Source organism: Bos mutus, chromosome 19 (assembly GCF_027580195.1).
Source record: "Bos mutus isolate GX-2022 chromosome 19, NWIPB_WYAK_1.1, whole genome shotgun sequence".
Lineage (NCBI taxonomy): Eukaryota > Metazoa > Chordata > Mammalia > Artiodactyla > Bovidae > Bos > Bos mutus.
Window position 1 is genome coordinate 13932261 of NC_091635.1, and position 20992 is coordinate 13953252.

General features: G+C 53.5%; 2 protein-coding genes across 2 annotated transcripts; one reads left to right on the forward strand and one right to left on the reverse strand.

Annotated features, from left to right (window-relative positions):
* Positions 1 to 7847: 7847 nt before the first annotated feature.
* Positions 7848 to 14071, forward strand: SLC2A4 (solute carrier family 2 member 4). Its single transcript, XM_005889951.3, has 11 exons — positions 7848 to 8092; positions 9367 to 9483; positions 9593 to 9765; positions 9854 to 9978; positions 10102 to 10217; positions 10313 to 10475; positions 10562 to 10749; positions 10937 to 11041; positions 11192 to 11293; positions 11764 to 11967; positions 12514 to 14071. The coding sequence occupies exons 1-11, from the start codon at positions 8060 to 8062 to the stop codon at positions 12715 to 12717; spliced, it is 1530 nt and encodes a 509-aa protein (XP_005890013.1). The 5' UTR covers positions 7848 to 8059; the 3' UTR covers positions 12718 to 14071.
* Positions 14072 to 14147: 76 nt separating this feature from the next.
* Positions 14148 to 20057, reverse strand: YBX2 (Y-box binding protein 2). The gene is given in 10 exon segments (XM_070389377.1): positions 14148 to 14472; positions 14569 to 14653; positions 15076 to 15253; positions 15517 to 15620; positions 15791 to 16075; positions 16654 to 16743; positions 17584 to 17617; positions 19041 to 19104; positions 19761 to 19793; positions 19796 to 20057. Coding segments are annotated over 9 exon segments (1080 nt in total). The 5' UTR covers positions 20037 to 20057; the 3' UTR covers positions 14148 to 14472; positions 14569 to 14602.
* Positions 20058 to 20992: the final 935 nt, after the last annotated feature.

The window sequence follows — 20992 nt, forward strand, 5'->3', positions numbered from 1 at the left end:
ATAAAATTGATTTGCAAACGATATAATCACCTACTAGAAAATCAGATAAAAGCAACAGAGAATCTGTCAGAACTATCCATGTTGTTCAGCAAGTTTGCTGTACACGAGATCCACCCACAAAGAGAGTCACTAGTATTTTACTACACCAGCAAAAACTAATTAGAAAATATAATTTTAAAAATAACACTCAATTTGCATCACGGCAAAAATTATAGAGCATCTTGGAACTAACCAAGTATTCATAAGACCTCAATGGAAGAAAAATTTTAATTCTACTAGATCTGTCTAGTCAAAGTTATGGTTTTTCCAGTAGTCATGTACGGATGTGACAGTTGGACTATAAAGAAAGCTGAGCGCCAAAGAGCTGATGCTTTTGAACTGTGGTGTTGGAGAAGACTCTTGAGAGTCCCTTGGGCTGCAAGGAGATAAAACCAGTCCATTCTAAAGGAAATCAGTCCTAAATATTCATTGGAAGGACTGATGCTGAAGCTGAAACTCCAATACTTTGGCCACCTGATGTGAAGAACTGACTCATTGGAAAAGACTCTGATGATGGGAAAGATTGAAGGCAGGATAAGGGGAAGACAGAGGATGAGATGGTTGGATGGTGTCACCAACACGATGGACATGAGTTTGAGTAAGCTCCAGGAGTTGGTGATGGACGAGGAAGCCTGACGTGCTGCAGTCCATAAGGTCACAAAGAGTTGGACATGACTAAACGACTGCATTGAACTGAAAGAATATAGAAGATGAATGAATACAAAAATAGTCCATGCTCTTAAATGGGATGACTTAACATTATAAAGATATCAGTTGTCCCCAGAATAACATACAATTTGATATATTACCAAAAAAAAATTCAATTGGTGCTTTTTTTTAAAGATATTAATGTTTACCTTCAGATTTTTTGAAGTAATTAAAACACACACACACAAATAGTTAGGTCTTCACTGAGAAGAGTGACAAGAGGGGTCTTGCTCTTCCAGAAATTTAAATTTGCTACAAAGCATTCAGCAACAGTAACCATATAGTATTAGTGCAAGAACAGAGAGATACACCAATGGAACACAATACTAGAGACAGAGGTCAGTTCAGTTCAGTTCAGTCGCTCAGTCGTGTCGACTCTGCGACCCCATGAATCGCAGCACGCCAGGCTTCCCTGTCCATCACCAACTCCCAGAGTTCACTCAGACTCACGTCCATCGGGTCAGTGATGCCATCCAGCCATCTCATCCTCTGTCGTCCCCTTCTCCTCCTGCCCCCAATCCCTCCCAGCATCAGAGTCTTTTCCAATGAGTCAACTCTTTGCATGAGGTGGCCAAAGTACTGGAGTTTCAGCTTTAGCATCATTCCTTCCAAAGAAATCCCAGGGCTGATCTCCTTCAGAATGGACTGGTTGGATCTCCTTGCAGTCCAAAGGACTTTCAAGAGTCTTCTTCAACACCACAGTTTAAAAGCATCAATTCTTCGGCGCTCAGCCTTCTTCACAGTCCAACTCTCACATCCATAGGTACTTACATATGTATCAAAAGCGCGTGCTGTATGGTGAGTCACTTAAGTGGTGTCTGACTCATTTTGACCCTGTGGACTGCAGCCTACCAGGCTCCTCTGTCCATGGAATTCTCCAGGCAAGAATTGCAGGGAATTGTCCAGGCAATTCTCTCTGCCATTTCCTTCTCCAGGGGATCTTCCCAACCCAGGGATCGAACCCGCATCTCTTATGTCTCCTGCATTGGCAGATGGGTTCTTTACCATTAATGCCACCTGGGAAGCCCATATCAGAAGTGGATGAACTCTAGATGGATTAAAAAGACCTAAACATGGAGAAGAAAACGCCAACCCACTCCAATATTCTTGCCTGGAAAAGTCCATGGACAGAGGAGCCTGGCAGGCTGCAGTCCACTGGGTTACATGACTGAGCACACATGTGTGAGGAGGGTAGAAGGAGATGGATTGGTAGCAATAAACTGGTAGAACTAAAAAAAAAAAAAAAAAGACCTAAATGTGGGGACTTCCCTGGTGGTCCATTGGTTAAGACTCTGTGATCCCAGTGCAGGAGGGGCAGGTTTGATCCCTGGTCAGGTAGCTAAGATCCCAGCTGCCATGGTACAACCAAACAAACAAAAATGTAAATCTAAAAACTATAGTTCTTAGAAGAAAAGGTAAATTTTGATGCAAAAATGGAAAAGAATACATGCAAAATTTCAAAATCACAAATCCTAAGGGGAAAATTGGTCATTTTGATGATACTAAATTTAAAATTTCTGCTAAATAAATTCACCAAAGAAAAATTAACAGGCAGACGATAGAAGAAGAGAAAATATGTACAATATCTAAATATGATAACAAACTAACATTATTTGTTTAAGTCTCTTGCCAATCAACAGTAAAAATATTCCAAGAGAAAAATGGGCGAAGAATACGTGGAAGGGATTTGCCAAAAAAATAGAAAGCCAAAATGCTAACAAGAGTTTAAAGGGATGCTCCAAGCCATAAGTAATCAGAGAAAACTGAAATACAATATCATCTTTCACCTACTGAACTGACAAAAATTGACAAATTCTCATTTATTTAAAATCTCATATAGTCCATTCTGATGGATCCCCTGGAGAAGGGAATGGCTACCCACTCCAGTATTCTGGCCTGGAGAATTCCATGGACTGTATAGTCCATGGGGTCGCAAAGAGTTGGACACGACTGAGCAACTTTCACTCACTTCATAGTCCAATTCTGGATTTTAAAAGACTGATCATCTGAAGTGCTGGTGTGTGGAGGAACTGGAACTTTTAGATATTGTGGGTGGGCAAGTAAAGTGGGACAACCACTTTAGAAAACAATTTAGCCAATTCATAAAAAGTCACACACTACTGTCTGTTGCTAAAGTTTCCCAAAGATGCAAGAAAAACAGTGTCCTGGCACATTTTGTCTGTCTGATGGTGGCAGCCCAGATTCAATAGGGGAATACAGGGACAGATTGTTTGCAACTCAGAAATGACCCTGTGAGCAGTAAAACCTGATTTATTGGAAAAAAAAAAAAAAAAAGTTGCGCACACATACCTATCATATAATCCACTCATCCTACTCTTAGGTATTTTCCAAGAGAAATGAAAGTACATGCCCATATGAAGACCTGTACTTAAATGTTCATGGCAGCTTTATTTGTAACAGCCACAAACTGGAAATAATGCAAATATCCATCAACAGGTGATGGACAATCTAACTGATTACTATTGCTAATCAAATCAATAATATTTCACAATAAAAAAATAAACTCACAATACGCACAACAACATACATGAATCTCAAAATAGTTATGGGAAGTAAAGAAGTCCAAACAAAAGGAGTAGAATCTGTGTGATTCTATTTGCATAAAATTCTAAAAAATGCAAACTAGTCCCTCGTGACTGAAATCAGATCAGTGGTTGCCTAGGGGCTGACAGGAGGAATTACAAAGAGGTACAAGGAAACACAGAGGGTGATGGGTGTGTTCATTATCTTGATTCTGGGGACAGTTTCAGAGGAGTATACATATGTCAAAACATCAAATTAGCTGTTAACTAGATGTATTGTGGTAATCATTTTGTAATATATACATATATCACTGTGTTGTACACCTGAAATTAAAGTTACATGTCAATAACACCTCAAGATAAAATCTTCATTTATTTATTTGGCTGCATCAGGTCTCAGTTGCAGCATGTGGGATCTAGTTCCCCAACCAGGGATGGAACCTGGGCCCCCTGCATTGGGAGCAGGGAGTCTTAGCCACTGGACCACCAAGGGAGTCCCAAGAAAAAATCTTTTGCTTTATCAAACTGTACATTTTAAGTATGTACAGTTTATTGTTTGTCGATTCTGTCTCAATAGAGCTTTTCAAAAACCAAACAAAAACAATAAACTGTATCTATTTCTGTCTTTTCTAAGCACTATATGAGTATTACAGTATTCACCTTCATTAAAACCCTAAGATGTGGATACTATTATTATCTCCCTTCTCATTTTACAGATGAGGTAAATAAGGCACAAAGAGCTTAGGTAACTTTCCCAAGGGCGCAAAGTTATTAAGTATCAGAGCTGGGACTCAAACTCGGGCAATTCAGGCCCAGAGTCCATACTCTTCACTCGGCTGCTTCTGGGTGGATGCTGCCTGAGAGGGTGGTGCGGTAGTAGCAGAACTCTCCGGAACTCCTGATAGAAGTGGAGACTGTGATAGTCATTCTCAAAAGCAAGCCGGTAGTTTTTAGTCAAATTAGGTAGAAGTATACCCTATGACTCAGCAATTCTGCTCATGGAGATAGATATAAATAAAGACAAAGACATAGGCAGAGGCAGAGACATAGCTCCATGTTCACTGCCACATTATTTGTTGTGGTTGGGAAGTGGAGGTGATATGGGTGCCTATCAGTGGGATGACTGACATTGTGGAGCATTAGGCAATGGTACATTATGCAATGAATCAATAAATTATGCAATGAAATAATTATGAAACCATCACTTGGATAATCACAGAACATGAATGGGTTCTCAAAACATAGTGCTCACTGAAAATAAGTAAGATTAGATTGAAAGATATAAACAGATGCTGTGTACTGGGTTGTGCTCAGTTGTGTCCAACTCTTTATAACCCCATGGACTGTAGCCCTCCAGGCTCCTCTGTCCCTGGGATTTCCCAGGCAAGAATACTGGAGTGGGTTGCCATTACCTTCTCCAGGGGATCTTCCCGACCCTGGGATCCTACTCGCATCTCTTGCATCTCCTATACTGGTAGGCAGATTCTTTACCACTGAGCCACCTGCACATAAAACAATTCATGTTTTGCAAGAGTACAACAAAAGGGAGCCTTAAATGCATTGGGATGGTGGGTTTTTGAGAGAAGACAAATGAGAAATGGATATGGAAATAAAGGATAATTTTTTAAATAAATATAAGACATTGATCAGTGAGTATCATGTACCAAGAACTGTGCCATTAATTCAATCCTCTGTACCTGAGATCCTCATATATTGACAAAAACAATGATGGGACAAAGGGAGGAGATGGCATTGCTGGAGCTCAGGGGTCCAGTGTTTCCCTCTAGAAGCTGAAAGTGAAGTGGGCCTAAAGAGTAGGAGCTGGAGGCAGAGAGAGTGAAGAAACATCCTGGCTTTCTCCTGCCCTCCAATCTCTCACCTCCTATGGGCTATATCCAGTCAGAAGACAGTGAATATGGGACTTTGAAAACAAAAGCCTGGAAGGATCAGCTCCCCATGTCCTAGGGCAGAGCTTAGAAAGGGCTACAACTGGTTCTGAGATCAAATGAGCCAAGGATTAATTTCTAAGCAAGATGAACGCACACACGCTCCAATGCTAAATGCCCACTGTGTCCTGTGTCTCATTTCTTCCCTTCCCATCCTCTCGCAATTAGTCTCTTTCTCCCACCTTCCCAGACATTTTTCTCCCTCCCTCCTGACTCTCCTTATTCCCATTGTTTCTTCTACTCCCCACCACCTTCTCCTTTCTTTTATCTTCTTTATCTAGATCTGACTTGCTTTCCTTGATTCTACTTTCCCTGGGGCTTAAACTCCTAGAAGCATCTGAACAAAGCATCTGAATGAGACTGGGAAAGTTCCTTGACCCGAGTGCCAGGAGACACTCCAAGGCCTGCACTCTATCTGCTACCCTGACTTATCATCTGCCTCCAACCTGTGCCTCCCTCCAGCTCCCTTTTTACCTCTTGGCAGCTTTCTCAGCTTTCCCTCTCTCCCTGCCCTCTTCCTTTCATGGCATTCCAGCATCCCTGGTTTTCCTTCTACCTTCCCAATTACCTTCCTTCTCTGCTTCCAACAATCACTTCTGCTCCTTTTTATTCATAAACAATTTGTTCCCCTCAACTAACAGACTTTAGTTCTTCTACTTTAGTTCCCCTTGGTCAGGTATGTGGAACCATTTACCAAAGCGTTCCCCCATTCATGACCGTTCCCCAGTCCATATTCCTGACCATCAGGAGCAGACCCTCATTTCATTCATTCAACAAATAAATATTGAGTGCTCATCCTGGGTGAGCTGGGTGTTGAGGATACAGAGGTAAACAAGATGATTATCTGTCCTCGGGGTTAATGTGCAGAGAAGAAATCATGACAATGTACTACATGGGGACACATGGTTTTCTGGAGCAAAGCCAAGGAAGGTATCACAGGGACAGGGGCGGGGATGGGGGCGGGGGTAGTTTTTCAGAGGATGAATGGGAGTCCTCTGGTATTCCAGACTAAGGGATTATTAGTAGCCACCAAGGAGTGAAACAGCGCAGTGTGTTCTGGATACAAGAAATAGTTAGGAATTGACTAAAACTTGAGGGGAGGGGATAGAATGTGAGGCAGAGATAGGAGGAAAGGCAAAAGGTTTTGTTCACTCTGAAAGGGGGTTAGAACTTGACAATTGGCAACAGAGACTTCTGAGGGGAGAGTGAGGAGGTTGAACTCTTTTTGAATTGTACTCAGCCCTCCTTTAGGAAGAGGAGCAGGAAGACCAGGCAGGGTGATGGCTGTCTGAACCAAACTGGCCACAGTACAGGTGGAAAAAATCAGATGAATATGAGGATTTAGGAGTTAAAACACCAATGCTGGAAACTGGATAAAAGTGGGGGGTGCAGGAGAGGAGGAATCAAGCATGACTTCCTCTTTCTGATAGGAGTGACAGGCTGGCTAACAGGACCGTTCACTGGGATGAGGAAGTTAGCAGAAGCAGGTTTGAACATGCTGATTATGTGAACTGCCCACCCAGGCGGCAGCTGAACACTCGGATCTGAAGCTCCAGAGAGAGGCCCGGGCTGGAAGCAATGAAAGCCTTAAAGATGTGGAACGAGCGGGGAGGGGACAGTGGGCCGCAGACCACCCCGGCCAGATCCGCTGCGGATCCGCGCTCTCCCTCCAGGTGGCACTAGAGCCCCGTGCTTCTGAGTCCGGTTCTTCACAGCGCGCGCTGTCGGTGCTCAGAGCGTTCCGAGGCTGCTCCGGGGACTTGCCAACTCTAGGTCACGCCCTCCTCGCTGGGCATTCAAACCTGGAGCGACCTCCAGAGAGCGTGTCCAACTCGTCCACGCGGCCAGCACATTCTTGGCGGCTCAGGCACCTCAGGGCTGGTGACGTGGTTCGTGTGACCACCTGTCCCTCCGGCCACCTCCAGGAACCAACGTGGGGAATGAGTGTAGGGGAAGGGCCAGAGAGGCAGTGCTCCGAGCACGGATGCATAGAAAGACGACCCCCGAGGCCAGACACCTGAGCCGCTAGGAACGGAATTTCCTGTGCCCCGGGTCATCTCCGCGTGGGAAGCCTGTCGCGGATCCTTTAAGGCTCCATCTCCCTGTCCTCCCCCGCCCAGGACAGGCTGGGACACCCGGGACCTGACATTTGGCGTCTCCCAACGTGGGAGCTAAAAATAACCACTGTGGGTTACTCCAGGCCATTGCTCTGCACCCACCCCGCGCGCCGGCTAGCGCTCGGTCGCGGGCCGCCCGAGTTCTCTCCCGGGCAAGTGTACCTGGCCCGTCCCCTCCCATCCTGTGGAAGTCGCTTCTTTAGCCCCGAACCTCGGCTGGTGGGCGGAGACTTCACATGAAGGGGAACAGGGCCTCCAGGTTTCCCAGGACCCTGTTCTCAAAACTTCGCGGCAGCAGGCTGGCGGAAACCCGAGGGGCGTGTCTCACCGGGCACGCTGAGGGGCGTGGCCTCGCTGGCCTACCCCACAGCCGGTGCCAAACTCTCAGCCCCAGGCTCAGGGAGGGGCGTGGCCTGCTGGGGTGTGCGGGCTCCTGGCCAATGGGTGCCGTGAAAGGCGTGGCCCTAGGGGCTGCGGGGGCTGCTATTCGGGTCTTTTCCCCCCAGCCAAGCTTCGCCAGATTCCCGGGAGCTGCTGTCTGGCTCCTGGGCTTGTGGCTGCGGATCTCGCCAGACTCGCACTCCTCACGAAGCTCCGGGACCCCCATCACCCCCGCGTCCTCCGCCCACCAGGCTGGGGTCGCAGACCCCCCAGTCGCCTCCCCCTCGTCTACTGCAGCTCCTGCGTCTCCAGTTCCTAAGACAAGATGCCGTCGGGCTTCCAACAGATCGGCTCTGAAGTAGGGTTTAGCATGAGGGGGCGGGACGGGGACAAGGGTCTCGCTTTTCTCGGGCTGGGGTCGCGATTGGGGTCAGCTAGGGGGCGGTCCTTGCGCAGGCGCAGGGGGTGGGGTGGGGGACTGGCTATTTATACCCGAGCGGGACAACCCGTGACTGTCAGATTCCAGTCACTCCAAGAGGAAGAATGAGTCTGGGGGATCATTGTGGGCAAGAACCACAGCTGGATTCTGCGCGTCCTGGGTTCGCCCTTTTCTATAGTTCGCGGCGCTTTGCGCCGGGATCGAGGACTTCCTGCCCTCAAGAAAGCAAATTCAGGCTAGTCTTGCCCTCCAGGAGCTGTCCGTCTGTCCCGGCTCTCCCGCCCGCAGTTTTTCGAAGACCGGAGATGCTCCGTAGGTCCACCCCAACCCCCACTCTTGGCAGTCCTCCAGGACGCTGAACTTTCCCTCGGCCCTACGGTTGGTGGAGGGGTAGAGGGGAGTGTCAGCCCTCCCTCCCCCAGCTCAGGTTTCCTTTTGGAGACAGTCTGTGCCGCCAGCGGTCAGCCACCAAGGCTACCGCCCCTCACACCACCTTCCCGCCCCCATCCCCTGCTCGAGGCTCGCTCAGGCAAAAGCCAGCATGGCCCCCTGCCCTTTGTCGCAGCTTGGAGGGGGAAGGGAGGAGGCCGGGGCGGAGACAGAGAAGGCCATAAGCCAGGAGGAATGACCGCGATGTCCTTTTTGGAATTGTCCTTCTTGAGCCTATTGGAGGCTTCCAGGAGCCCGCGGAGAGAACCCGCAGATGGAAGAGAAGAGGACAGAGACTGATGATGCTAGCACACTTGTTACTTTATAAAAGCAGCACTGTTGGGGCCACTCAACATTCAGTTTTGATTTTCACACTTTAACTTGACAAGGAACATCACTCTATCTCTTCAGTTCAAAGTGAGGAAGTGACTTACCTAAGGTTGCACAAATCTGAATGGGGGTCTCTTAATGCCAAGCCTGTCCCAAGGTTAGAGAGGAATTGTGAGACCCAGGTTCTCAAATGTTTCTCTGCTTGCTGGACTCAAACATCAGTTTCTCCTTCATGCCCTGGTACTCTTGGGTTCTTCCTGCTCTTGTTTACACTGAGATCTTCGATTGATTCCTAATATGGGTCCACTTTCCCTCATCCCACACGTTGGATGAAACCCAGCATCTTTAGACTCCTACTGGGCCTGGGCCCCTGGAGGAAGGAAAGATGGCACAGTTCCATGTGACATGTCTCCTCTCTGCTTCTGCCTGCCCAGGATGGGGAGCCCCCTCGGCAGCGAGTCACTGGGACCTTGGTCCTTGCCGTATTCTCCGCTGTTCTTGGCTCCCTGCAGTTTGGCTACAACATTGGGGTCATCAATGCCCCCCAGAAGGTGAGGGGCTACAGTTGGCAGAGTGGGGTGCCCAGACAAGGTGGGGGGGTGGGTAGTGAGCAGAGAGGGAAGAGTCTAGCAGCTAATCACTCCTTTGCTGTGCCCCTAGGTGATTGAACAGAGCTACAATGAGACCTGGCTGGGGAGACAGGGGCCTGAGGGACCCGGCTCCATCCCACCAGGCACACTCACCACCCTCTGGGCTCTCTCCGTGGCCATCTTCTCTGTGGGTGGCATGATCTCATCCTTCCTGATTGGCATCATCTCTCAGTGGCTGGGAAGGTATGGGGCTGGAGGGTGAGGGTGGAGGGACAGGAAGGGAGCCAGAGCATGGGTTCCTGGACTCTCACAGCCCCACTCTGTCTGCCAGGAAGAGGGCCATGCTGTTCAACAACGCCCTGGCAGTGCTGGGGGGCACCCTCATGGGCCTGGCCAAGGCAGCTGCCTCCTATGAGATGCTCATTCTTGGACGGTTCTTCATTGGCGCCTACTCAGGTACCCACGGGCACTGTGGCCCTGTGCAGGGCCTTGCTGTCCTTCACTAACCCTGGCCTTGGGGATGGGGGCGGGGGGCGGTGGGCAGCTGCCCTGAGAAGCTCTCTTCTTCCCTCTGCTCAGGGCTGACGTCGGGGCTGGTACCCATGTACGTGGGGGAGATTGCCCCTACTCACCTGCGGGGCGCCCTGGGGACACTCAATCAACTAGCCATCGTCACTGGCATCCTAATCGCCCAGGTGACTGGGCCTGGCCTCCTGGGAGGTTGGGCAGGGGGTTGGGGCTCTGGGTACAGGCTGAACATCCTGCCCTCCTTCCCTGCCTTCTCCCACAGGTGCTAGGTTTGGAGTCCATGCTGGGCACAGCCACCTTATGGCCACTCCTCCTGGGCATCACCGTGCTGCCTGCCCTCCTGCAGATGGTCCTGCTGCCCCTCTGCCCGGAAAGCCCCCGCTACCTCTACATCATCCGGAACCTGGAGGGGCCCGCCAGAAAGAGTGAGCTCCCGTGCCATCCTGCGGGAACCTGTGCCTCTCCCAGGCCCTCTGCCTGCCCTCTCAGGCTTGACCCCCCTCACCTCCAGGTCTGAAGCGCCTGACGGGCTGGGCCGACGTGTCTGAGGTGTTGGCTGAGCTGAAGGAGGAGAAGCGGAAGCTGGAACGTGAGCGGCCCCTGTCCTTGCTCCAGCTCCTGGGCAGCCACACCCATCGGCAGCCCCTCGTCATCGCCATTGTGCTGCAGCTGAGCCAGCAGCTCTCAGGCATCAATGCGGTACGGGCATCAATGTGGTGTGGACGCAGCCACCTCCAAGAGGGGCAGGGTTAGGGAATAGCCCCAGAGGAATGAAGAAGGGAGCAAGCCCCTGCTTCGTTAAAATTCAGAGTCAGTCCAGCTTGGTGTGGCTTCAAGGGAGGAAGGAACATCCTTGTCATCACCTTTTCTTCTGGCCCACCTCTAGGTTTTCTATTATTCCACCAGCATCTTTGAGTCAGCGGGGGTAGAGAAACCAGCCTATGCCACCATTGGAGCTGGCGTGGTCAACACAGTCTTCACCTTAGTCTCGGTAACTGCTGGCCTCTGGAAGGGTCCCACCGTTGGCTTCTGGACATAACTGGGTGTCCTAAAGGTCCAACCCTTGGTTGACCCCAACCACCCAATCCCTCCCACGTCCCAAGCCCTGAAGGCCCCTGGCAAGCCCTGACTCTCTCTGCAGGTGTTCTTGGTGGAACGGGCTGGGCGCCGGACCCTCCATCTCCTGGGCCTGGCAGGCATGTGTGGCTGCGCCATCTTGATGACTGTGGCTCTGCTTCTGCTGGTGAGGCCTGAGAAGAGGGAAGGGGACCAGCCTCCCAATCCTGGGGAACTGCCCCAGGGGGCTCTGTGGACAGCCAGGGTCATTCCTCAACATACATGCCTTTGACTTTGGGCCCAGGCCGTGTGCCAAGACCATGCCCCTGAGGGACCCAGGCTGCATGCACTTCCTCCTGCTCTAGAAGGACACTGTAGCATTAGCCTGGCAGCCAGTGGGGAGAGCCCCTGTCAAACCTCAAGAACAGTAATTCCTAAGAACCCAGCTCTAGAATCATGGGGGAATCGACATAAGATCCTGAATCAGCACAGGGTAGCCAGCTGAATGTCAAATGCTTGAAGGCATGTTCTAACCTAGGTGGCAGTCCCCTGCCTGTGAATGGCTGGTAGGGTCAATGCCAGTTTCCTGGGTGGAGGGCAAAGGAAGATCCTGAAAGACCTGACCTGAGTTGTCCACCCTCCCTACCCGGCCCCCAGGAGCGGGTTCCAGCCATGAGCTATGTCTCCATTGTGGCCATCTTTGGCTTCGTGGCCTTCTTTGAAATTGGCCCTGGCCCCATCCCCTGGTTCATCGTGGCCGAGCTCTTCAGCCAGGGACCCCGCCCAGCGGCCATGGCAGTGGCTGGGTTCTCCAACTGGACATGCAACTTCATCATCGGCATGGGTTTCCAGTATGTGGCGGTAGGTCCCCTGCCCCCGCCCCATCTCCCACACCATCAGCCAGAGGAGGGCAACGCATCACTGGCCCAGATGCTTTCCACTCAGCATCCCCCCACCCCGCCTCGCCCATAGACTGCTGGTTGGGGGCTCACTTTAGTGGACCACATGGGTCCTGAAGACCGCCTGCTCCACCAGAATCAAAGCAAAGAAGGGAACTGAGCTAGATGGAAAACAACAGAGCTGTCTTCAAAGCCAACTACTGGCATAACTTACTTAGGAGTAAAATTACAAACTTCGTATTAATAGTGCAAATGGCTAGGAATCCACTGAGTGCAGTAACTCAGGATGGAAAGAGAGGGAAAAACCAGGAGAGATGGGGTTCATAAAATTCTCTTTTCACTAAATTCTCCTGGCAATTTCCATTGCCCACCAAGGAGCCACCTGCTTCGTGCAGTGTCCCAGTTCCCTGTGAGGATCTTTGGCCCCAAGCCAGTCCTTTAGTCCTGGCTTGCCCAAGGCCACCCGTTCCCTCCCCTCTGTCAACACCTCTTTCTCCACTTGTCCCAGGATGCTATGGGTCCCTACGTCTTTCTTCTATTCGCGGTCCTCCTGCTTGGCTTCTTCATCTTCACCTTCTTAAAAGTGCCTGAAACCCGTGGCAGGACGTTTGACCAGATCTCAGCCGTTTTCCACCGGACACCTTCTCTTCTGGAGCAGGAAGTGAAACCCAGCACAGAACTGGAGTACTTAGGGCCAGATGAGCATGACTGAGGGCCACAGAGGGGTGGGAGAGCCAGTTCTCTCCACTTGCCCAGAGACCCCCCTCCTTTTCTCTGCAGCACTTTAACCCTCTCTTCCCCATTACTTCCAGGGCAGAGAAAACCCCTGCAGCCTGGTGGGATTGGGAAGCTGGAGGGAACGGTGGTCTGAGCACCCCCTCATTCCCCTCGTGTGACCTCTTGGATTATTTGTGTTGTGGTTAGGCAGTGGCTGTGGGGGTGGGTCTCCCCTCCATCCCCTCCTTCTTCAGTAGCCATCCCCACCCCACCTCAGCTCCAGAATACTTGTGCCCTGGCTAGTGAAGGGGGTTTACAGGGAGGAGAGACTCTAGGACTGACTTTCCAGTGGGGGTGAACCAAAGCCGAGAGCAGGACAGAAGACAGATCCAGTTCCTGCCACCTTGGACTCCTCCCCCTCTGGCACTTCCTCGGAATTCTTGCCACAGACTCTGGGTGAAAGGGGAGGGGGTCCGTCTGTCCCCTCCAGGGCAAAGGACACACCCCCCTTCCCAAGATCTAATCTCACTTCTCACAGGGCAGGCTCAGTCCTCTTGCTCAGCCTTCCAGGGCGAGAGGAACACGCGTCCATCCATGGCGAGAGGAAGGGACAGTGGGCTCTCCTCTAGACTCAGGGTTCTGAGCTCCACCCCCGCTGCTCCCCAAGGCTGCCAGGTGGGGGCCCCAGCTCTTCCCTCCTCTCCCATCCTGGGAGGGTATTATACCCACAGGCTTTTGACCAACTAAGGGCAAGAGGGATTTGAAAGGCTGCCTGTAAACACTGGGCTGGGAGGAGCCTTCAGATATTTTTGTATATGTTTGAAAAAGCAGGGGCAGGGAGAAGAAACTGAAGGTCTGTTGTACTAAATGTATATATAGAGAGATCCGTATATAAAGTTACTGTATGAGATATGCATGCTGTTGTGTGGAGGCACTCCAAGACGGGCTGAGACCCAGACCACAGCCTCCCCACCCCCGCCTCTTCTCCATCCTGCCTCAGTTCCAGGCCACAGAATCCTCTGGACTGGACGCTGTCACTCATGCCTCCACTTAAGATCTGGAATCATTGCCTTTGTTAACAGTAGTAAAGCCTCAGTAAGTTGACGCTGCAGGTGCTAGACCCTGCTCTTGGCAGTTCAGGAATCACTCATTCTACCAGGGAGGCAACAGTCCCATTTCACAGATGGGAAAAGTCAGTGTCCCAGGGATGAAGGCACTTCTGCAGAGCTGCACAGCTAGAACCGTGGGAACAAGGATCCGAGAGTAGGCCCTGCCTACGAACCCCTCTCCCTCCTGCCACCCTCAACAGTGCATTACCAACAAGGCTCTGAACAGAAAAGAGGCAGAGACCAAGACAACAGGAAAGCCCGTTTTTGTTTTTACTGGAGGCTCAGGTGGCACATGACAGTTCATAAAATGGCTTCAGAGGTAGGGGGAGCAGGGAAACAAAAAATAAACTGGGGTGGGAAAGAAAAACAACCAGGAGGAGGGAAGAGCTGGCTGGTTCCTTCTCAGCCTGATTTAGGGGAGGGAGTTGATGCCTCTGAACAATAAGGATGGATCCCTTCCTTCAACCCTTGGTAAGGGAGAAAGGAAAAAAAAAAAAAAAAAAGCAAAAGGCTGTTGCTTTGGCCCTCCTGAGTCTCAAGGAATGGGGGGAAAAGCCGGTGTTTTGATGTCACAAATTATGGGAAAGAGGGGAGGGAGGTGTTGGGTAGAATACAGGTCAGTTGGAAAAACTGGCAGATACCTGAGAGGAAGAGAGATGGAAAAGTCACACCAGCAACTTACCACCACCCAGCCCCACCCCCACCTCTGAGTACCCAGCCCGGGGCCTGCCACTCACCAGACGGTGGCTCTGGGTGTCCTTTGAGTTGGAATCACTCCAGTATGGTGGTTGGGGGGTCCCCACTGTTGATGGGGGCTGAGGTCTAGAGAGAACAAGGTGGTCGGCTGAGACCCTCTTGTTCTTCAGGGCCCCCAGCTTCAACCTCTTGCACCTTTTCTCTTCCCATTCCTCCCTCAATTCCCATCCACAGGCTGGTGCTGGGGCTCCAGCAGAGCCAAGGGAGTCTACAGGGGGCGATGTGGGCTCCAACACCTCTGCTGGGCTTTCCTGGTGGGTGGGTTGGGGGGTGGCTGCCAGGGATGGACCTGGCAGTCCTGGCTCTTGGGTGTCAGGCTGCCTTGAAGCCAGGATGAGTGGGGACAGGGCCAGGAGAAGTGGGAACAAAGAGAGTGGGAAGGAAAGGGAAAGGAAGACAGGAGTGGGGAAAGAAGGGACAGGGGAAAGTTGGCTCCAGGCTTTTCTTTCCTTCTCTGGACCCCCACACGGACAGTCCCAGGTCCTCACCTCTGGGGCTGTGGACTGCCTGGGTCCCGGGGGCTGCTGCCGTCTCCGCTGGAAGTAGGGGCGGTTTCGTGGACGCTGGGGCTCAGGTCGGGAGCCATCAGTGGGGCCTTGGCTGGGCTTGGTCTCGCCATCCCCACCTTCTGTGGTGGGTTGCTGGGGTGGCCTGGGGCGGAAAGGCCTGGGGCAAGAAGCGAGGACCCTGAAGGGACAGGAGCCCAGTGCAGACCACGTCCCTCCCTCCTAGGATCCCCCCAGCAGGGGCAGACTAGCCTGCCTTCCTTTCCCATCCCAGGGGTGCCTGCTAACCCTGGGCACCTGGGCAGTAATGGCTCAGTGGCCCGGCCCTCCTGACCTCTGGCTTCAGGCCCCTTCCCTTCCCATCCCTGGGTCCCCACACTGGCTGGTGAAGGGGAAGCCAGGGCCCAGGAATGGGAGTCTTACCTTCGGTACCTGGGCCGGAATCTGGGTGGGGGTATCCGCTCATCCCCCTGCTGCTGGTCTCCCTCCAACGGGGCTGTCTCTTTGGGTTCTACCCCGTCTGTGCCCTGGGGACGTGCAAAGGCCGGGGGGGAGCCGGGTGGCACCAGCTGCTTTGGTGTCCACAGCTCTTCCCAGCCCACCTTCCACCCCACTTCCTCTGGGATCCAGCCTCATTAACTCCCGCTCCTTTTCCAGGATGTGGGCATCTGGTTCCCATGTTGTCAGTCCCCCTCACCTCTATAGGCTGCTGCTGGTTGGGGGGCCGAGGGCCTCGCACGAAGCGCCGTCGGTAGAAGAAGGGTGGTGGGCGCCGTCGTCTGGGCCGCTGCCCGGAGTCTTCGGCACGCTCCCCTTCGCTGCCTGGCTCTGTTCCACCCGATGGAGCCTCTGCCACCATGGGTGGCGGGGCAGCTGGGCGGGGCCGGGGGATGAATCGGCGGAACCTGCGTCGGTTGGGGGCATAGCGGCTGCCCTTCACTGGCACTCCCCCAGGCCCAGTTACGTTAGCAGCTTCTGCGCCCTGGGGAGGAGGTGGGGAGGAGGTGGGGAGGAACTGGTGAGAACCAGCTCCCACAACAGATGCACAACCTCCCAGTCTGGCTTGAATCACTGTCTTCCATCCTTCCAGGTAACTGCCCCTTCTCCAGCTCCTCTAACTTCTGGTTCTTTCCACCTCCCCAGAGAAGCAGGGGCCAGTGGTGTTTGGACCCTTCTGGAAGGGGCCTCATCTGCAACTGGTCCTTTTGAAATAACTGCCACTGGACCCTCATGAGGCTTAGCCTGGAGGTGTGGTGGGGATGGAGAAAGAGGGCTGGCAGCAGGGGAGCATCTCCTGGAGGGCTGATTCTGAGAGGAGAACATGGGCACAGGTGCCCCATGGAGAACAGACATGGGCCTGTTGAACTGCAGAGAGAGCCCTGTGACGGGGGCACCTTCTTTAGGACACCCCTTGAAGCAGCCAGAGCCTTAAGGACGACAGTTCTGCTTGAGAACACGGTCCTAGTCCCACAGCCTGTGCTGCCCGGGCAGAGCCTGTGGGGGGAACCTCCAGGGCACCCTCCCCTGGTTTGGCGGGCTCTCCAACCACAGCCCCCGAACCTTCTCTCCTTCCACGACATCGAACTCCACGGTCTCCCCATCCCCAACGCTGCGCAGAAACTTCCTGGGGTTGTTTCTCTTAATAGCTGTCTGGTTAAGGAAAGGCCAGGAGAAAGGTGAGAATGGCCGGGATCTCTCGCACCCCTGTGGGGCCCACCACCCACTTCCATTGTTTTCAAAATTTTACTTGTGAGCTGGGGCTGGAGTGTGAAGCAAAGAGAAGGCAAAGTTCAGCAGGGGAAAAGCCACAGACTAGGGGCCTTGGAACAACTGTGTAGTTACCACGGTCCCCAGGACTCACTCCCTCTTCCCCTGACCCCTCAGGGATTTCCAGAAGGGAAGCAAGAAACATGAACTCAAAAGCCAAACAAAAAGCCGATAGTCTTAAGTTGCAAAGTGGGTAACACGTACTATGTTTCTTACCTCAGTCCCACTGAGCGCGCATTCCACCAAAGCAGTGGTTCTCAAACTGTGCCGGCATCACAATCACCTGGAGAGCTAGTTAAAACAGGCAGCTGGCCCCGCCCCCAAGCCTGACTGATTGGCTAGGTCTGGGGTGGGCCTGAGAATCCAGATGTCAGGAGATGCTGCTGGTGCGGGGACCACACTTTGAGAACCACTGCGCCCAAGTAGCGCTAGCCTGTGTCCTTTCCCTCGGACACCGCCTGTGATTCGTTCCTGGGATGTTCACAGGTCCCAGAAGGGAGTGAGCCGTGCCGTGCCCAGAGGGCAACAAGCACATTTCTTACAGAGACAACCCAACACAAGTGGGGCCAATGTAGTTAGTACAGCACCTGTGGGATGGATAGGAAACTATTTCCTGGTGGGAGGTGAAAGCCGGAGAGCCAGGACTTGTGCTGCTAAGAGGACAGTGGCTAAGAGGACAGGGAGGGCGGGTTCCTCCCCTCACAAAGCCATCCCAGCTCTTACCTGGTGAACAAAAACATCCTCCTTGGTGTCATTCCTGCAGGACAGGATGGGGTGTTAGGTGATGATTTTGGTAAGGCACTCACCTCTGCTGAGGCCTCCCTAGCTGCCAATTCCCAAGACCTGTGGCCCCATCCTCTCTACCTTCCATTGCTGCTTGGGGTTAAACAGGGCCCAGAGAGTGAGACAAGAGCCAATAGGGCCCCCTGAAGCGGGTATGAAGAGCAGATCCCTAAAACCTCCATGAAAAACCTGGGCTTCATGAGGAAAGGGCTGCAGGGTCAGCAAAGGCACCTTGAAGGAGCTGGTTCAGCCTTTACCTGTGGAGCTCTCCACCCTCTCCACCCTCTACCCCAGGGCACCTTAGAACCTGGTAGTGCTGGGTGTCACTGTCCCCAGCCAACAACCCCTGCTCCCCAATCCACGGGTGGAGAATTCCTCTCAGTCTCCTTCCTTCTGCAGTCAAGGAGGGAGTGAGTAGGGACAGGAGCAGAGGTGCAGAACACCTTTGAGGAGGGGAAAATGTGTCAAGAACTGGCTCCAAACAGCCCACAAAACTTTATTCTCAGCCTGGAGGTGAACCCCAGGGTCAGGCCCCCTCTCAGCACACCAAGAGATCAAGGGTGAGAAAAGATATTAGATCATTCTCTGTCACTACCTTGCCCATCACCCTAGTTTACCCTAGCACCCCAGTAGGGGGGTGGGTGTGAAGAGGTATTCCCTCAGAACCTCCCAGGAGTCCTCAGTTTCCAGAATTAGAGAAGGACCCTTCCCTAGAACAAGTGTTCTGGCTTTAAAGCACTTGGATCTGCACAAAGGTCAGCCTGCTAAGAGGGAACTGAGGCCTCCCAGGAGGGCTGAGCTGGGCAGGGTGCCTGGACTGGGGAAGGGCCCACTGGGGGAGACCTGACTCCGCTCAGAATCTGACACTGTGGGCCCTCCCAGTTTGGGGGTGCGGGGGTGCTGTAGAAGGAAAGCAGCAGCTTCAGGCTGGGCTGGTGCCTTCTTTCCCCAACCCCCACCAGACTCAGTCCCGTCAGATGGGGCATTCAATGAGCTAACAGCTCTCTAAGGGAGATGAGTTATGAGAGTGCTATGTGTGCTGCTCGAAACAGGAAATGAGTGAGGAGAGTGAGGATTCGCCGGAGGCACAGAGAGCAGGTACATTCTGCCCCAAAGGCGGCGGCAAACTAAACCAGAAGGTGACACACACCAGCTGCGAGGATCAGAGCCAGATTTGCCAACTTCCTAGATCATTAACCCTCTGCTGCCCTTGAAGATGTGGAGAAGGCTTCTTCATGCCCACATCTGTGCTGTGGTTAAAGACTTTCAATCAGCATCAGCTGGACATTGCAACCATGTGCCTTGGTAGGGGTAGAGATGAGGCTGGGAAGGTGTCCAGTCCCATAGATCAGTTTGGAAGACACCCATTCCACCCCCTCCCTGGGTTCCTCAGATACCTGTTGATGAATCCGTAACCATTCCGCACGTTGAACCATTTGACAGTGCCCAGGACTTGGATTGCTGCCAGGCAGAGATGCAGTGGGGGCAGTAAGATAGGGGGAAGAGATGGAGTTGGACTCAGTTTTGGGACACTCCAAAATCTAACCAACCTATTATCTATTAAGCTAAACTTCATGCCAACCAGGTTTTACCCAGTAGCTCCAAGGCATTCTTACCCAATTACACTAAATGCAACCGCCCCTACAGCGGGGCTCAGGGTTTCAAACCTCTTCCAATTCTAAGGCATGCTTCTCACATCCTACAAATTTAGGCCCTTAACCTAGAAGCGGGTACTTACTTGGTCCACGAAGTTCAGCCCTCAGGTCATAACTGGGGTCTCTCTAGCCCTCCTATTGTAAGGGTCACTAGTGCACTTGCGTCCCGGGCTCAGATATTTACCTAATACTAGCCCAAATCAACAAGATCAAGTCTCCCGCCCCGGGGGCGTGGTCAGACCCTAGCTGGACCGGCCAGCCACTCCTTCTCACCCAGGAAGACACTGCAGAATTTCCCACCAGGGAAACTCACTACGGTCCGCTGGTCCTTTGAGCCTCGAGCCGTACCGGCCTTCGGCTTTCCGGACCCCGCCGGGCTCCACGATGCCCCTCCCCCAGCCCGTCGACCCCCCCCCCCCGCCTCCCCCTTAGAGCCGCCCTGGCACGCGCCCCGCCCCTCACCCAGCACCGGCTTGTCCGCCTGACTCCGGGCCAGGGGCGCGGGGTTCCCGAGGCCGCCGTCGCCGGGTTGCCAGGGGTGCGGGGGCCTGGCGCCGAGGGGGTCCCAACAGCTGGGCCCGAGGCCGTTCCGACCCCGCCGCTGCCCGCCCCGCCGCCTGCTTTCTGTGGCTCCCCTGCGGGCACCGGGACCACCACCGCTACCACCCCTGCCGCCGTCGCGGGCACCGTCGCCGCGGGGGCAGCTGTCGCCACCACTGCCGCCTCCGCCTCGCTCATCCCGCCGGGTCCAGTACCGGCCCCCGCCGCCACCACCACCACCTCCTCCGCCGCCGCCGCCGCCACCGCCCCGGCCCCTCCCCCTGGCTCGCGAACCCACCGCCCCGCTCGGTCCTCGCGCCCCGAGCCTAGCCTGCACGCCGGCAGCCGGCCCTGAACCGAGGCCAATCGTAGCCCGCAGCCGCGGCGCGTGCAGGCCCCGCCTCCCGGCCACAGGCCAATCCTAGCGGAGCAACCCCAGGGCCCGCACGCCAGCCCCGCCTCCCAGACTTCGCGCGGAGGCTGAGGCCCCCGCCCGCAGCTTAGTAAGTACACCTGGGCCCCGCCCCGAGGCCATCACGTGACAGCCCCAACCCAACCCATTGGCCGACGGCCGCTTTCCCCTCCCCCCCTCCGCCCCTTTCCACCGGCCGCGGGAAATCAAACGGGCTGGTCGCGCCCCAACCGCCACCTGGCCTCTACGTGAAGGGCGGGGCGAGGGCGCAGCTCCAAGGTTGCCCCTGACAACCCGGGCGGGGGCCTGAGCCCGTAACCTTGGTCCTGGCTGTGGGCGGCACGGCTCACTTCCACGCTAGAGACCACCTTTGCCCGCACACTGCCGGGTGTGGTTGCTTTCTCCCAGCCTGCCCGACCGTCTCCCTAGAGGATGCCCTGTACCCTGGTCTGTGGGATCAGCCCGCGGGGCCAACCAGACTTTCCCAGGTGACGGTTGCTCTCAAGCCGAGCACTCTCACACTTGTTGGGTTGTTTTTGACGTATGATTTACATACAGCAAAATGCACAATTCTCTGAGTTTTGATAAACGCGTTCATCTATGCAATCAACACCCTCATCAAGATGTTTTTCCCTTGCTCTTGAACCCTTTCCGGGCAGGCCTAGACTCCTCACAAACCATCTTTTCCACCGGAGATCAGTTTCAAGATCCGCAGTACTGGGTGCTTTGGTCTCCGGCTGGG

Excerpts from the sequence above, each read along its gene's own strand:
- SLC2A4 (XM_005889951.3), top strand. The coding sequence starts at position 8,060 with ATGCCGTCGGGCTTCCAACAGATCGGCTCTGAA. Across the intron at positions 9,766-9,853 it reads ATCTCTCAGTGGCTGGGAAG|GAAGAGGGCCATGCTGTTCA; the intron begins GTATGGGGCTGG and ends TCTGTCTGCCAG. Across the intron at positions 10,750-10,936 it reads AGCTCTCAGGCATCAATGCG|GTTTTCTATTATTCCACCAG; the intron begins GTACGGGCATCA and ends GCCCACCTCTAG.